The sequence below is a fragment of the Euleptes europaea genome, chromosome 3 (assembly GCF_029931775.1).
Source record: "Euleptes europaea isolate rEulEur1 chromosome 3, rEulEur1.hap1, whole genome shotgun sequence".
NCBI classification, from domain to species: Eukaryota; Metazoa; Chordata; class Lepidosauria; order Squamata; family Sphaerodactylidae; genus Euleptes; species Euleptes europaea.
In genome coordinates this window covers 99,579,849-99,595,984 of record NC_079314.1, presented here as the reverse complement: position 1 = coordinate 99,595,984, position 16,136 = coordinate 99,579,849, and the positions used below count along the sequence as shown (strand labels likewise).

Here is a 16,136-nt window from a genome sequence, read left to right as displayed (position 1 = left end):
TTTTACCTATCCATATTCCTTCAGAATGATTTGTAGTATACTACACCATGGCCACTTATCAAGACGAAAACCCTTTTCAGGCGATTGATTATCTGCTTTCTAATTCACCAGTCAATTGTAAATTAAATCTGGATACCTCCAAAACTTCAGTATGACTGTGCTCTAGAGGATATTTTGAAGGAAGTGTGAGATAATATTAAAATCTGCCACTCATAAAAAAGAGGTCCCAGGGGTCCCTAGACTTGGCTAGGCGTCATTCTTGACCTGCTATATTCCCCAAAGGAAGTATCTATCACTTGGTAGTTCTTTGTTTACCATAGTACTCAGCCCACCCTAGTATGCCCCACAAACCTACACCAAATAGCACAGGATATGATTTCAATAGTCTCTGAGCAGCCATATTCACAGCTCAGCAGCTGCCCCCATTCCAAGAACAGTGTCTTCCCTCAAGACAATGCCAAACCCAACAAAGGTTTAGTGTAAAGGCATTTCAACAGCCTGCCCACTCTTGCCCTATAGCACCCTTGATTAGATTGTGTAGCAGTCTGATCCATCCAGTTCGGGGCATGGCTAAGTGGTACAGCATCTGCTTTGCATGAAGAAGGTTTTGTCAGCCCCTGGCATCTCCAGTTAAAGGGTCAGATGATATGGAAGACCGCCAACTTATACCTTCGAGGCTCACTGCCTGTCCAGAATAAACAATACTGAAATCGGCTGCATACATTAATCATTGGCTATTAAACGATCATTATCGCTATAGACATCATTCACAACTGTGTTTGCTCGTACGGACAAGACAATTCAGGAAGTGAATGACTGCTGTATTGCAAATTAATGAAACCCCCAGCTATGTCTAGATGCAGTCCTTATTAGACCAGTGGTTGGATTCAGTAAAAGGCAACTTCATGTGTTTGTGAGAGTACAATCAACTCTCCTGCCTTTAGTTGGTTGGTCGGGATACCCTTGTGTGTGTGCAAAGTGCAGTTAAGTTGCAGCCAACTTATGGTGACCCCTTAAGAGGTTTTCATGGCAAGAGACTAACAGAGGTGGCTTGCCAGTGCCTTCCTCTGCACAGCAACCCTGGTATTCCTTGGTGGTCCCCCATCCAAATACTAACCAGGGCTGACCCTGCTTAGCTTCCGAGATCTGATGAGATCGGGCTGTACCATGCTGCCTTCCCTCCTCTGGATACCCTTAGTCTTAAGATAATATGATTCTGTGTGAATTTTTCAATGGTTTTTAATACTACTGTGTGTGCGTTGCTGCAAGCTGATATAGTGACCAGTGTGGTTGAAAGGTGGCACAGAACTGAAATTCATTAAGTAAATCAAGGTAAGTGTGCAGGTATGTAACCCTCTTCAGGGCCATCAAGAGTTTGCCATTCAACATCTGAGACTAGAGTCAGTGAAGAGGCCCATTTGTAACCAATGCTGCCATCTAATGGTCAGCCACACCAGTAGCATGATTTGGCCAAAAAGCTGGAAGATCAGATTCTTTCAAATCTGATCTCCAGACTTCTTTCAATATCCTTCAAAAAGGCACCTGTGTTGAGGGCTTGGTGGTATGCATACATTTATTCAAATTTGATACAGGTTTTGGACTATTGACCGCAATAAATGAATGAATGAATTTGATCCAACAATTAATACTTCAAAGGGAAAGCCACCAATCAACTTCAAACTGTTTATTCAATTGGGTCTGGCAGTCCTGCTATTTGGGCTGGGAGATAATATTATTTCATAGAATCATAGAGTTGGAAGGGACCACTGGGGTCATCTAGACCAACCCCCTGCACAGTGCAGGAAATTCCAAACTATCTCCCCCCACACCCCAAGTGACCCATATTCCATGCTCAGAAGATGGCCAAGGTGCCTTCCCTCTCATGATCTGCCTAAGGTCATAGAATCAGCATTACTGACAGATGGCCATCTAGCCTCTGCTTTAAAACCTCCAGGGAAGGAGAGCTTACCACCTCCCGAGGAAGCCTGTTCCACTGAAGAACCGCTCTAACTATTTGTCCAATAGAGTGAAAAGGAGCCCCGTGGCACAGAGTGGTAAGCTGCAGTACTGCAGTCAACACTCTGCTCACGAACCTGAGTTTGATCCTGACAGAAATCAGTTTCAGGCAGCCGGCTCGAGGTTGACTCAGCCTTCCATCCTTCCGAGGTTGGTAACATGAGTACCCAGCTTGCTGGGGGTAAAGTGTAGACGACTGGGGAAGTCAATGGCAAACCCCATAAACATAGTCTGCCTAGTAAACATCAGGATGTGACATCACCCCATGGGTCAGTAATGACCTGGTGTGTGCACAGGGGACTACCTTTAATAGAATGAAAACAATGGTAGCTGGGGCACTGTATTTCTCTATCCTGTTTTGCTTTCATATCCCTCCCTATGGCAAACTTGAAGACAAAAGTTTATTATTCTCCCCTTTGGAAATCAATAGCACTTAAAAAGACCCTTCCTCTCCTAGGCATCAGTGGATATTACTGCATACTCAATCCCCCCTCTCCACACTGGGGTTGCCAGCTCCAGGTTGGGAAATACCTGGAGATTTGGGGGGCGAGGCCTGAAGAGGGCAGGGTTTGGGGAGGGACTTCAGTGGGGTATAATGCTATAGAGTCCACCTTCCAAATCAGCCATTTTCTCCAGGTGAACTGATCTCTGTCGCCTGAAGATGTAATCCCAGGAGATCTCCAGCCACTACCTGGAGGCTGGCAACGCTACTCCACCCAGAATGAATATTTGCATGCTACTCTCTTTCTCTTCTTAAAAGAATCAACACATTTCTTTTTAGACATCCAAGGTTTTTCATTGATCAACAGGGTGTGACTGACTTTGTTTTAACTAGCAGTTGCTCATTCTTATCTCTGCAAATATAGACATGCCCTTGCCTCCTCCCATCAGCTGGGAGAGGTTACCTCAACTAAGCAACCCTGGAAATAAAACAATTAGGCAGCTATCACAGATCCCCGGCATCACATCTATCTCGGCCTTGAGATTTGGGGCTCTGATCATGTCTGTTATTTTAAAACCCAGCTCATTAAAAGCTTTGTCCCAAAGAGCAGTTGCCCTGTGCTCAATCTCTGACATCTCACACAGTGCTATGTTATTATCAGTTATGTGGCAGGCAGACCTTCTGCAAGCAAAGTTTTCCCTAGCACACTGCACAGACTATGGGAAAACCTTTTTCGGTAGAATTCCCGCTCATTAAAAGATGCAGCAGCCCTGGCGAAAAATAAAGATGGCAGCTTTAGACTTGGATCTAGCTTCTGTCTTCTGAACAGCTGTCCCTGCTTGGCTAGTATCTTCCCTAAAAAATGCTTGGCTGCCCTGACAAACCAGCCTTTATTCCTCCTGATGATAGTCCACTGCCAGATGCCTGAGACAGGAAGATCTTTATTTGATTACCGGATCAATTCCAAAAGGATAGGGATTTCCAGAGAACACTCCTGTCACGTTTGGGTCCAGCTGCAGAAAATCATTTTCTTTAAGAATTTCGTCACTATAAAGGAAGAAAGGCAGAAACGTCAGGGGCTTAGTTGACCCTAAATGTATGAGATGCACATTCACCAGTGCTCAGGAGGATTAAAAAATTTTTTTTTTTGCTTAGACCAGATGCAAGTGGCATGATATACATGGGAGTAGGCAAAATCAATATGTGACATTCAGGCTCACCCCTTCCCTCTCCCCCACTTTTTGCCTGCTCCACCTGGCTGCCTGGTTCTTGGTTCTTGTGTAGTAGAAGTTGTACACAGTGTTGAAATTAGGGTTGCCAACTCTATGGCATTGAAGTCCTTCCCCTCTCCAAACCCCGCCCTCCTCAGGCTCCACCCCAAAAACCTCCCGCTGGTGGTGAAGAGGGACCTGGCAACCCTAGCTGAAATAGAAGCCATCAATTGCCAACCCTGATCCTTTGGTTTCCACAGTCCCCAGTTCTACAAACACCCTTTTCTTTAGGGATCTGCTCATACGTGGACATTTAAAAAATCCTAAATAGACCCTTATTAGTTAATGTTTTCGTTTTAGTTATTGGAGGAAATTATATGTTACCTTGAAACAGCTCACATGTAAAACCACCACCATAAAAACCATAATATAAATTGTTATCATATGAAGGGGATATCATGGCATTCAGATGTGTATCTCTTTGATATCATAGCACCTGCCTGTCTGGAGTAGAGTTCAGTGAGGGGAAGGAAGAATCAGGAGATGTGTAGCTGACACAGAAGATTTCCCTAGCAGGCAATATCAGGTGAACACCAACTTGCTTTCCTTACAACATGACTGGATCCATGAGTCAGGTTGCTCCTTGTATACTCAACAGTGATATCTCCTGGGCTCTTTTAAAGCACGTTCTGTTCCAAGGAGGTGGAGGAAAGCCAGGGCTGGCCTATTGCTTTAAGGAAGAAGCCAATAAGTACTGGGCAGCTCCCTGGCAGACACCACATTGGGGATAATTGGACTAGTGGAAGGCAAATAACTTTTCTTCATACAACATATTTAAACAATTATCAACCATGGCAACCGAAATCCCCCAAACTTAAATGAATCACCATTTCTACCCATGTAACAACAATGCAACCATCAACGGTTAGATGGCTGTCATTGAAAGCCCCTTTCAATCTCCATCTATTGGTTACGTCGACTTCTTCTGCACCACTCACCCCTTCTGTGCCACTTTCCTTTCTACACCAAGTCCAAAGACTGTAGATAATAGTGGCAATCACATGACCCCCTCCCCACATTCTAAAATAGCCAACAGAACTTATCTTGTATCCCAGATCATGACGTTCTGTTTTTCTCTGCCTGTGCACCATGTACAGTAACTGGCCACCACTGCCAGCTTGGGGAGGGAAATGTAGAATGTTTTGATGCCATGACAATAAGCAAATCCCATGAAATATTATGGAGGCCGAGTGGGGCACTAGAACACATGACTGCTATTTTATGAGGTACCGATTTTGAGTATCTTGTTTAATAAACAACCAGTTTACCACTTACTTCCATGTACTATTGAACATGGGGGTGACATGCCAGGAAGACCCAAAAATGTTGAATGACTTTGAGAAGCAGTCGTTGTAGATGAAGCCAGTGTAGATGGAAAAGATGCTCATGAGCAGAATCAGGTAGCGACCGCCAAAAAAGGTCTTCCAGATCTGCACAGAAACATAAGAACATAAGAAAAGCCATGCTGGATCAGATCGAGGTCCATCAAGTCTAGCAGTCTGTTCACACAGTGGCCAACCTCCAGGAAGCCCACAAACAAGACAACTGCAGCAGTATTATCTTGCCTGTGTTCCACAGCACCTAATATAATAGACATGTTCCTCTGATCCTGGAGAGAATAGGAGTGCATTATGACTAGTATACATTTTTACTAGTAGCCATGAATAGCCCTATCTTCCATGAACATGGAGAAGGGTGGTAGCTCAGTAGTAGAGCATCTGCTTGGCATGCAGAAGGTCCCAGGTTTAACTCCTGGCATCTCCAGTTAAAGGGACTAGGCAAGGAGGTGATGTGAAAGACCTCTGCCTGAGAGCCTAGACAGCAGCTGCCAGTCTGAGTAGACAATACTGACTTTGATGGACCAAGGGCCTGATTCAGTATAAGCAGCTTCATGTGTTCATTTTTACTCCCCTCTTAAAGCCTTCCAAGCTGGCAGCCATCCCCACATCCTGGTGATGATCAGCACATCCAAGGAATCATTAGAATAGTCAGTGGTGCCTGCCACTGTCTGCAAAGGCAGCTCTTTGTGCTTCTTCCTATCCCTGCTCCACCCCATATTGCCAGTTTTGAAAGGAATTAGTTCACCAGTCCTGGAACAATCCTTGACATTTCACTCAGGACACTCACCTCACTATCGTTATTCTGGGATAAAAGGGATTCTTCATTCAGGATCATCCAGAGGGCAAAACCAAGCATAACAGCACCGTGACCACAATCGCCAAACATCACCGCAAACAGAAAGGGAAAGGTAATTATAGTGTAGGGAGCTGTGGGAAAGAAAAAAAGAAACTTTAACATTACTGCCTAAAAAGGAAGTTGGTTGTTAAAGCATTATAATGGTAAGCATAAAAGCAAATGTCCAGGTCAGATACAACAGACTTCTGTCCTTTGGACATGCTGGGCTTCTACTACAACATGTATGATTATTAGGGTTGCCAGGTCCCCCCTCTCCACCGGCGGGAGATTTTTGGGGCAGAGCCTGAGGAGGATGGGGTTTGGGGAGGGGAGGGACTTCAATGCCATAGAGTCCAATGGCCAAAGCGGCCATTTTATCCAGGTGAACTGATCTCCCATTGGTTGGAGATCAGTTGTAATAGCAGGAGATTTCCAGCTATTACCTGGAAGTTGGTAACCCTAGTGATGATGCCAACGTTCAGATTTTGTGGGTGGGTCAGAAGCAGACTCACCTAGTTCAGAAAACAGTGAGCCATTATGACCTGAGCCAAAACCCTCCAGAAGTCCATGCCCAGCTTTTAACAGTTTCAGCATTCCCTGCTATAAGTCATGTTGTCTTTATTCATTGAGTGATTGATTGGAAATATTTATATCTAGCCTTATGTCCTTCAACTCAAGGCAGCTAACAATGCAGCAACAAATTGCAAGGACATGACACAACCTACCAGTCCCCTCACAAGAGGAAAACACTGCACAGATAAAAACATACAGATTAAAATGGCAGGAAAATCGACCAAAACAATTTGGCCTCCACCCAGTGTCCTCTGAAACAAAACCATTTTACATGCCTCTTCAAATGCAGCAAGTTAAAGCACTAGGGTTGCCAACCTCCAGGTACTAGCTATTACAACTGATCTCCAGCCAATAGAGATCAGTTCACCTGGAGAAAATTGCCACTTTGGAAATTGGACTCTATGGCATTGAAGTCCCTCCCCTCCCCAAACCCCATCTTCCTCAGGCTCCGCCCCAAAAACCTCCCGTCAGTGGCGACGGGGGAACCGGCAACCCTAAAAAGCTCCCTTCTCATCCACTTTGGCAAGACCTTCCAGAAGACTAGCTCAACCACAGAAAAAGGTCCAGGGGTGGAAATTGTGTGCCAAGGATGGACAGGTTTGGGGGGCTGCAGTAAGTAGCCGGCTCCAAGATACTCCCCAATTTGGTGCTAGGCCAGCAAGTCTGCGATCTAAATGTTGCCCTACAGATAATCTTAAAAAAGAACACCACAAACAGAAGGTTGTTGGAGGAACACAGCTAGTACTGGGAGTATACTGGGGAGATGTACCTGGATCATAGGAAGAGGACTGTAAAAAGTGGTCTCACCTAGAATCAGTAGGTGGTGCTGTTATACAGAGTTGTTATGAGCTCTTTAAGAGTAAAGGAAGGCTATTTAATTAAGTTTGTTTTTCAAACAAGATATCTCAAGAAGCGTGTTTTTTCTGTACCAGAAATTAATTCTGGATGCAGAACTGCCTTCTGAGAACCGAGCATTGCTTTCCCTTCAAGGAGAGAATACAATACAAAGAGTAACCATTTATTTATTCATGTTACTTATAGTTCGCCTTTCTCACTGAGACGCAAAGTGGATTACACAATGTTAATCAATGCAACTAATGGGATGAGACATTTAATAAGCAATATAATAGGGCTAGGAACAGTAGAAATTTGAAACAGAGCTGTCATCTGAACAAAGCATAAGTATTAAACATGATGTTAAAAAAAATTCAGGACGCCGTATTGCATCACCAGAAACACACTGCATTTTTCTGGGCCAATCTGCTGTGATGTAGCCCAGTTTAATTTACAAAAATGCCCTCCTGAACAATTTTGTTTTACATGATTTGTGAAATCCCAGGAGGACAGGAACCTTCCTGACCCCCTCAGCCAGGCCATTCCACAGAACGAGGCAGCTACAGAGAAGACAGGTACGGGCAGTTGTTGATCTTGCCCATCTGCAGGGTGGCACCTGCAGAAGGCCCTGCTCAGATGAGCAAAGCTGTCATTGCAGGACGTAGGTGGAGATGTGGTCACGAAGGGATCAAGGCCACGAAGGATAGCCAATCCTTGAATTGAGCTTAGTGATGGGCAGCCAATGGAGTGACTGCAGAATGGGTATAATAGGCATGCTTTTCCCGTGTGTGTTAAGTGCCGTCAAGTCACTTCCGACTCATGGCGACCCTATGAATCAAAGTCCTCCAAAATGTCCTGTCTTTGACAGCCTTGCTCAGATCTTGTAAACTGAGGGCTGTGACTTCCTTTATTGAGTCAATCCATCTCTTGTTGGGTCTTCCTCTTTTCCTGCTGCCTTCAACTTTTCCTAGCAGGACTGTCTTTTCCAGTGACTCTTGTTGTCTCATGATGTGACCAAAATACGATAGCCTCAGTTTAGTCATTTTAAGCTTCTAGGATCAGTTCAGGCTTCATTTGATCTATAACCCACTGATTTTTTTTTTTTTTGGCAGTCCGTGGTATCCGTAACACTCTTTTCCAACACCACATTTCAAAGGAATCTATTTTCTTCCTATCAGCTTTCTTCAATGTCCAGCTTTCACACCCCTACATAGTAATAGGGAATATGATGGCATGAATTAACTTAATCTTGGTGGCCAGTGACACATCCTTACACTTCAGAATCTTTTCTAGCTCCTTCATGGCTGCCCTTCCCAGTCTCAATCTCCTTCTGATTTCTTAGCTGCAGTCTCCCTTTTGGTTTATGATGGAGCCAAGGAACAGAAAGTCTTCAACAATTTCAAGTTCCTCCTTGTCTACCTTAAAGTTGTGTAATTCTTTGTGTAATGCTTTGCCTGGCTCCTGATAATAACCAAGCTGCAGAATTCTGCACAAACTGGAGTCTCCGAGTTGATTTTAAGGGGAGGCCTATGTATAGTGCATGACAGTAGTCTAGTTTCAGTGTTACTGTGGCATGGATCAAGGTGGCCAGATCAGATGAGTCAAGTTAGGGGGCCACTTTCCAAGCTAACCTGAGTTAGAAAAAAGCATGTTTTGCAGGCCACATTAAGTTGCTTTCCTAGCAGTATTTCATGCATTTATCAAAGTGGGTTCTAGCCCATAAAAACTTACACCACAATATAGTTCTTATTTTGTATGATGACACAAGGATCTATTGTTTTTACTGCAGCAGGCATGGCTACTAGTGCTTAAATGTTGTCCCAGAATGGGGAGACCCTGGTTCAAATCTTCCTTTTGCCATGAAGCTCATTGGGTAACATTAGGCAAATTCCCCCCATAACCTTCCTCACAAGGTTGTTGTGAGAATAAATAAAATAGAGGAGGAGGTATCATGTATGTTCTCCCTCAACTTTTTGAAGGAAAGTTGGGATAAAATGAAATACATCTCGCTGGAATAAAAAACAATCTTGAATCCACATTGCCTCACAACATTTGATCTACCAATGCCCAAATGCTCATGCATATCAGACAAGCGACCTAGCTGAAGCAACAGCAATCAACAAGAAGAGAGGTCCCATCATCCCAAATCTTCAATTATAGGGAACAGTAAAAATAAAACATTCAATTTACCTGGGTTGAGCTCTCTGTAAGTTCCCACACCATAGGCATCCACAATTGTCTGGAAGCCTGCAGTGAACTTATTGGTTCTGTTAAAGGTAGGAGGAGCCATCCTGGACTGAACTGCTGTCAGGATAGGGTTGATTGTAGAGCCACTACGTTCCTGTAATAAGATGCTGATAACTAGGGTCATACATCACAATCTAAAACCTGGTCTGACCACCATAGAATCTACCAAGGAACCCTGGGAAAATTTGAGTTTTAAGAAAGGCATCTCAAATGAACTCCTAGGATTCCTTACTTAAATTGGAATAAGTTTGTACTGAGGATACGCCCAAACTCTATCATAAGGGACTAATAGTGCTGCTCTAAGCAGCCTTACTAAGTCTGTTGAAATCAGTACATTATCATGAAGGATATCACTGTGCTTAGGACTGCACAGTAAACCATTCAAAGTATTCATATTTTTCACCTGTTTATTTGTAAACTAACTCTGCTTCAAAGATTCAAAGTGGATTCTGACAAAGCTAAGAAATAGCAACAACATAAATTTCAAAATCTATAACATTAAAAATTATAATCACAACATACTCTTGTTTATTGTACAGATCACCATGGGCATAAGGGAGGTCTCGAATGTATCAAATTTCAAGTAGTGATTATGATAAAATCTGATTAGATAGGATTCACAAAATGAACAAGTTCTCCATTCCCCCATTTGACCAGGTTCAAGTCTCAGACTTGATCCTTGCACTTAGAGATGATTCTCTAAATGCTTGGATCACTTCTCTGAGATCAAAAGTGTGTGGTTTGGCTCACATCTTGCTGCCCAGTTAGCAAGGTGCCAATCGTTCAGTGAGCTTTTCAACTGCATCTGAATGAATTTATATATTTTCATTTATTTGATTACACTTCTTTCTTGCATGATTAGACAGTTTTCTGATAGTGGTGCCCTTGCCACTACAGCTGGCCTGCTGAAGCCTTCTCCAGTTTTAAGAATCACATGGTACTTAACTTAGATATTTTTGAGTTGAAACTTACTACTTAGGTATCTCAGTGTGCCTCTGTTTTGTGCCCATGAAGCCAGATAATCTTATGAATCAGTTGAGATGGCTTCTTCTTGAATAGATGCCACAGCTTGCAGAGGTGCAAAAAAATAAAATAAAGCCAAGAACTCCATGTGATGTCAGTCATTTAAATGTTGCGTCTGACTGTGCAGATACAAAGAGGGGAAGTAATTCTAAGCTGTATACAAGTCAGTCAGTGTAATAACTTGAATGACCATGTCCTTGGGCAACATAGCCTCTCTTCCTGTAAATAAGATAATTTAGTACTTGGACTGGACAAGAGAAGCTGCAGGCTGCAGTGACCAATCAGCTACTGCACAGGTAAAAAGCTGACTGGGTCAAACTTCACCAGGGAATGTGGAGGGGACCCAATAAGGAGCTCATCTTAAGTGTAAGCAAAGGAATTCAAACAAGATAGGATCACCTGGCAAGCAGGTTTGCTGAAAAATTCTCAGCTTGCCTACTCATATATCAAAAGCAGCAGCTTATTATGATGGAATGCTTGCGATATAGGTTTTTCTATATATAGCGAATCATGGGTCAAACAGCTGTAAAATGGTAATGGCAAAAAGAAAATGAAAATGAAAACAGCCACTGTCAGCAGAGTCTACAGATTATTTGTTTGATGCCTGGCACATTCTGAGGATCATTAATTTCTTTTATAAAGCTCCCACAATTACATCTCATCGAGTTGACAGCAGCTGCTTCCTTTGTTTTCTTTTTCTTGTTATAAAGACTTTTTACTGTGTAGGAAGAACGGCAAAAGTGTCTGGTTCAGATACAGCTGCACACGATGGAAACTGTAACATTGTGCCTGCTCCATCCTGCCTACTCAGGTCTACTGGACATCCACAAATGGGTATCCTGTTTGCATGAAACCTACACAACTGAATCATAGAGTTGGAAGGGACCACCAGGGTCATCTAGTCCAACCCCCTGCACAATGCAGGAAATTCACAACTACCTTCCCCCCACACTCCCAGTGACCCCTACTCCATGCCCAGAAGATGGCCAAGATGCCCTCCCTCTCATGACCTGCATAAGGTCATAGAATCAGCATTGTTGACAAATGGTCATCTAACCTCTGCTTAAAAACCTCCAGGGAAGGAGAGCTCACCACCTCCCAAGGAAGCCTGTTCCGCTGAGGAACTGCTCTAACAGCACATTCTTGAAAGGAATGCCCATGCCGGGCTTAGGAGGCAACCCAGCGGTGTTGCCTCCTAAAGAGGTTTCGGCACCGCTGAAACCTCTACCCGGCGCCAAAAACCCATGCAGCCTTCATAGGGTGAAAAACAAAAAAGGACGTTCCCGAGTGAACTGGGTCGGGAGGCCGACTAACGTCAGTTCCACCCCCCGGCCAGCATCGGAACGCTCTGGGAACGCCTTCCGGCTCGCCACCTCAGCTGAGGACCAGCGTCCGGGCCTGCACGCCGGCACTGGGGCAACTCACACTGGCGTGTGCCATCCAGGCGCCAGCAGTGTGGGCCCCTGTGCCGGTGGAGGCCTTCGTCAGCCTCCTAAGGCCGTTCGCCTCTGCCGCCAGCGCATTTGAGGAATGAGCTGTGACTGTTAGAAAATTCTTCCTAATGTCTAGACATAAACTCTTTTGATCGATTTTCAACCCGTTGGTTCTGGTCTGACCTTCTGGGGCAACAGAAAAAAACTCGGTAGCATCCTCTTTATAACAGCCCTTCAAGTACTTGAAGATGGTTATCATATCCCCTCTCAGTCTTCTCCTCTTCAGGCTAAACATACCCAGCTCCTTCAACCTTTCCTCATAGGACTTGGTTTCCAGATCCCTCACCATCTTTGTTGCCCTCTGGACACATTCCAGCTTGTCTACATCTTTCTTAAATTGCGGTGCCCAGAACTGAACATGATCCCAACATATGCAGACTCAATTTATGCTGTCATTAAGTTATATGAAATCTGGAAATCTGGATTTGGTGGCTATTCATCCAAAGCAAAAACAAACAAAAAACCTTTCAAAAAAGCGCGTCTCAGATGCAGCATCTTACCATTCCTTGATGTAGAGCTTTCTTTATCCGACCAGCATCTGCCACGGGGAACCAGATCTCAGCAATAACACACTGCTGTGTGACATCAATGTTACAAGAGTTAAGGATGTGGTAGATGGCCTTCATTTTCTTCACCTTGATCTCCCAGGTCCACAGGTTTGTAAATGCCTGCTGCAACAGCTCCTGGCGGAGGGACTCTGTTTGGGTGATCACCTGGAAGGAAAGCATTGGACTTGTCAAACTTTTCACTAGAAATGAAGGTTCAACACTTATTTGAGAGTTATGTGTGTGCCTCCAGGTTGCCACACCTTTCTCATCCTTGGGATCACCTGACTCTGGTTCCCCCATTCCTAAACCACAGTTATTGGGATCTCTCAAATATTGCCAGAAGTTTTCACCCCTGCCAATATCACCAGCGGTTCATGTTTCCTTCACAATTTGCCATTCTTTTACATTAGAATCCTGTACACCAAAAGAAAGAATCCTGTACACCCATCTGTCAGTAATGCTGATTCTGTGACCTTAGGCAGATGATGAGAGGGAGGGCATCTTGGCCATCTTCTGGTCACTAGGGTTGTGGGTGGGGGGGAGGTAGTTGTAAATTTCCTGTATTGTGCAGGGGGTTGGACTTGATGGCCCTGGTGGTCCCTTCCAACTCTATGATTCTATGATTCTATACTAGTTTCCAAAGAATGTCTCTCATCTGCAGAAACCAAAACCAAGAATGCAATCCCTGTAATACATTTTATTAGGACCCTCCCAAAAAAAAGTCTACAAGGGATTTGTTAACCTTGCCCAGTGTTAGAGGCATATTAGCAGGGTTGCTAGCTCTGGGTTGGGAAATACCTGGAGATTTGGGGAGTGGAGCATGAGGAGGCCAGGGTTTGGAGAGGGGAGGGACTTCAATGCCATAGAGTCCAATTGCCATTTTCTCCAGGGGAACTGATCTCTGTCACCTGGAGATCAGTTGTAATAGTGGGAGATCTCCAGCCACTACCTGGAGGTTGGCAACCCTAGATATTAGGGACATTTGCTGGCCTCTTTTTTTGTAAGAGGGAGACACCATTGGTTACTTCTTGCTCCCAGAAAGACTGGGTACTACCTGATACCAGCACCATTTTAAATATGTGTGGTTTCAGCTGGATTTTACAGGAGTGCTAAACAAATTAACTGATTTTAGTGATATCAAATACAGTTGTGCTATCTTCGGAATATGCCCCAAATTTTAAATCTGTCCCACAGAAGATGTATACGCTTCTGATCGGCTGGCCCACCTATTAAGCTGATAGCTTGAGTCACTGAACACTTTGACAACCATCTTTTTCCGCATTAATTCTTTCTAATGACTTGACACCATCTTCGCTTCCTGTCTTTATTCAGCATGTTCTATCAACTTTTCGCCTAAGAGCACATTTAGTATAATCTATAGGGTTGCCAACCTCCAGGTACTGGTTGGAGATCTCCTGCTATTACAACTGATCTCCAGCCAATAGAGATCAGATCACCTGGAGAAAATGGCTGCTTTGGCAATTGGGCTCTACGCCATTGAAGCCCCTCCCCTCCCCAAACCAAACTTCTCAGGCTCTGCCCCAAAAACCTCCTGCCGGTAGCAAAGAGGGACCTGGCAACCCTAATAATCCAGTATGCTTCTGCTCTAAATTAACTAGGTGGTCTTAGAAAGCCACATCCTCACTTCTACAATATAGGATTAATAACTCTGGTCTACCATAGAGTTTCCGGAGACTGCTAGAGCTACCCTTATCACTTCTGGGTAGTTTTAGGAATCACCAAGCACTTCATGGTCAGAACTTCTTGTAAGCATACAAGGTCTTATTTTTCTTTGTGATTTTTCTCCCTACAACAATTGTGCCCCCTCCTTTGGCCCTGGTTTCTGCCCACTGATCAGCTGAATGTCAGCATGCCAGGACTACAATTGCAAGGCCAAAGCCACTTACTGTGTTCAGATCTTCAATCCTTGTATTCACCCCATCAGCCATTTCTCGACGTTCTGCAGCGGACTCAGGACAGGGGTACACTGTAGCACGGAATCTGGTGAGGAAGAAAGACAAAGAAACAGCTGCCACTGTGTGCAAAGTTATTTGTTCGACATAGTTTTGCCAAACATGGTTTGACAACACGTGGGAGTCCAGGGGGGCAGGGACATGGAAGGGCACCATCAGCAAGCATGATGTCACTTCTGGGGAAAACCCAGACGTAACATCATATCTGTCTAGAATTCGCTGGAAACACCATGGTAAAATCGTATGGTCGTGGGAAACAGGAGCTGGAGGCAGGGAATCTGTCAGATAGGCTCTCCGCCGGCCCCGGATAGAAACAAGATGGTTTCCCCCACTTTTAACTCGCTGTATCGTCTGGAGGAAAGTTATTGCCAGGAACACATCGACTTGCTGAGGCCTGACAGAATCCCCCATTCCCAATGGGAAAATGGTAGCACTAATTCTACAATAAAGCAAGAATATACTCATGATCTACCTCGGAAATTAGTATGTGTGTCCATTAGTCCTTGGTTAAAAGATGCTTCTACCTAGCCACCAGGTCTTCACAACACCATCACATCATGCCTTCATTGCAAAAAAATATAGCTAGCTACTTATGAACATAAGAAAAGGCCATGCTGGATCAGACCAAGGTCCAGCAAGTCCAGCAGTCTGTACTTGCTAGGTCATTCTTCTTGCAATCACCCCATCCATTACAAAGAGAAAGAAAAGGCAATCCTTTTTTGCAGCAGTGGAAAGGCGGGTGTAGGCCACTGCAGCATCTCATGTATTATCTCAAACAAGATCTCAAGTTTCTTAAAATGGGATTCAAGATTCAGGACCCAACACAGTGGGCTGTGGGTGGCCCAAATAACCCCCCCCCTTTGATGGCACAACAGAGCTACACAGGGGATGGGAGGAAAGCTGGGCCATGTACTACCAGGGGTAATGGGTGGGCTTTTCTCCCCATCACCATTTCAGTATTGCTCCCAAATGCAGTGTTTTTCTGCTATGAACAATGTTAACCTGTGGTGCATTCAATGATACGGTGGCCTACCTGTGAATGCCAATCCTCAGGAAGGACCTGGAGATCTTCTGGAATCACAACAGATCAGCAGACTACAGAGATCAGTTCCCCTGGAGAAAATGGCAGCTTTGGAGGTTGGACTCTAGGACATTATAATGCCATACTATACTCTCCAAACCTCATCTTCCCCAAAGTCTCCAGGTATTTCCCAACCAGGAGTTGGTAACCCTAGGCTCCCAAAATATGAATGACCTATAACCAAGCAGCCAGACAAACATGCCTTCATTTTTGAAAAACACGTGTTGAGGGAAGGGGGAGGACCTGTAAAGAATAACAGCAAATATACTTTCCACTAGGGCTGTCAATTCGGTTCGTCCCGAACCGAAAAACAGCCAAATTTCCCCTGATTCGGCGGTTTTTAGTTTGGATGGAACCGAACTCAAAAAAGGCGGGAAAACGGGGAGCCGAATTCAGCGAATTTGGGGTGTTCGGTGAATAAATTCAGCAAATTCAGGGTTCGGCGCAGCAGCATAACCGT

At 44.4% G+C, this 16,136-nt stretch overlaps 1 protein-coding gene across 1 annotated transcript in view; it reads right to left on the bottom strand.

Moving 5' to 3' along the window:
- Window positions 1–16,136, bottom strand: part of ATP6V0A4 (ATPase H+ transporting V0 subunit a4) — a 67,393-nt gene that overhangs the window by 20,089 nt on the left and 31,168 nt on the right. Inside the window, exons 9-14 of the mRNA XM_056845787.1 lie at window positions 14,530–14,623; window positions 12,575–12,787; window positions 9,502–9,652; window positions 5,857–5,996; window positions 5,005–5,159; window positions 3,412–3,505 (exon numbers count right to left, since the gene is read on the bottom strand). Coding sequence (XP_056701765.1) covers window positions 3,412–3,505; window positions 5,005–5,159; window positions 5,857–5,996; window positions 9,502–9,652; window positions 12,575–12,787; window positions 14,530–14,623 — 847 coding nt within the window. The remainder of the gene's footprint in view (window positions 1–3,411; window positions 3,506–5,004; window positions 5,160–5,856; window positions 5,997–9,501; window positions 9,653–12,574; window positions 12,788–14,529; window positions 14,624–16,136) is intronic.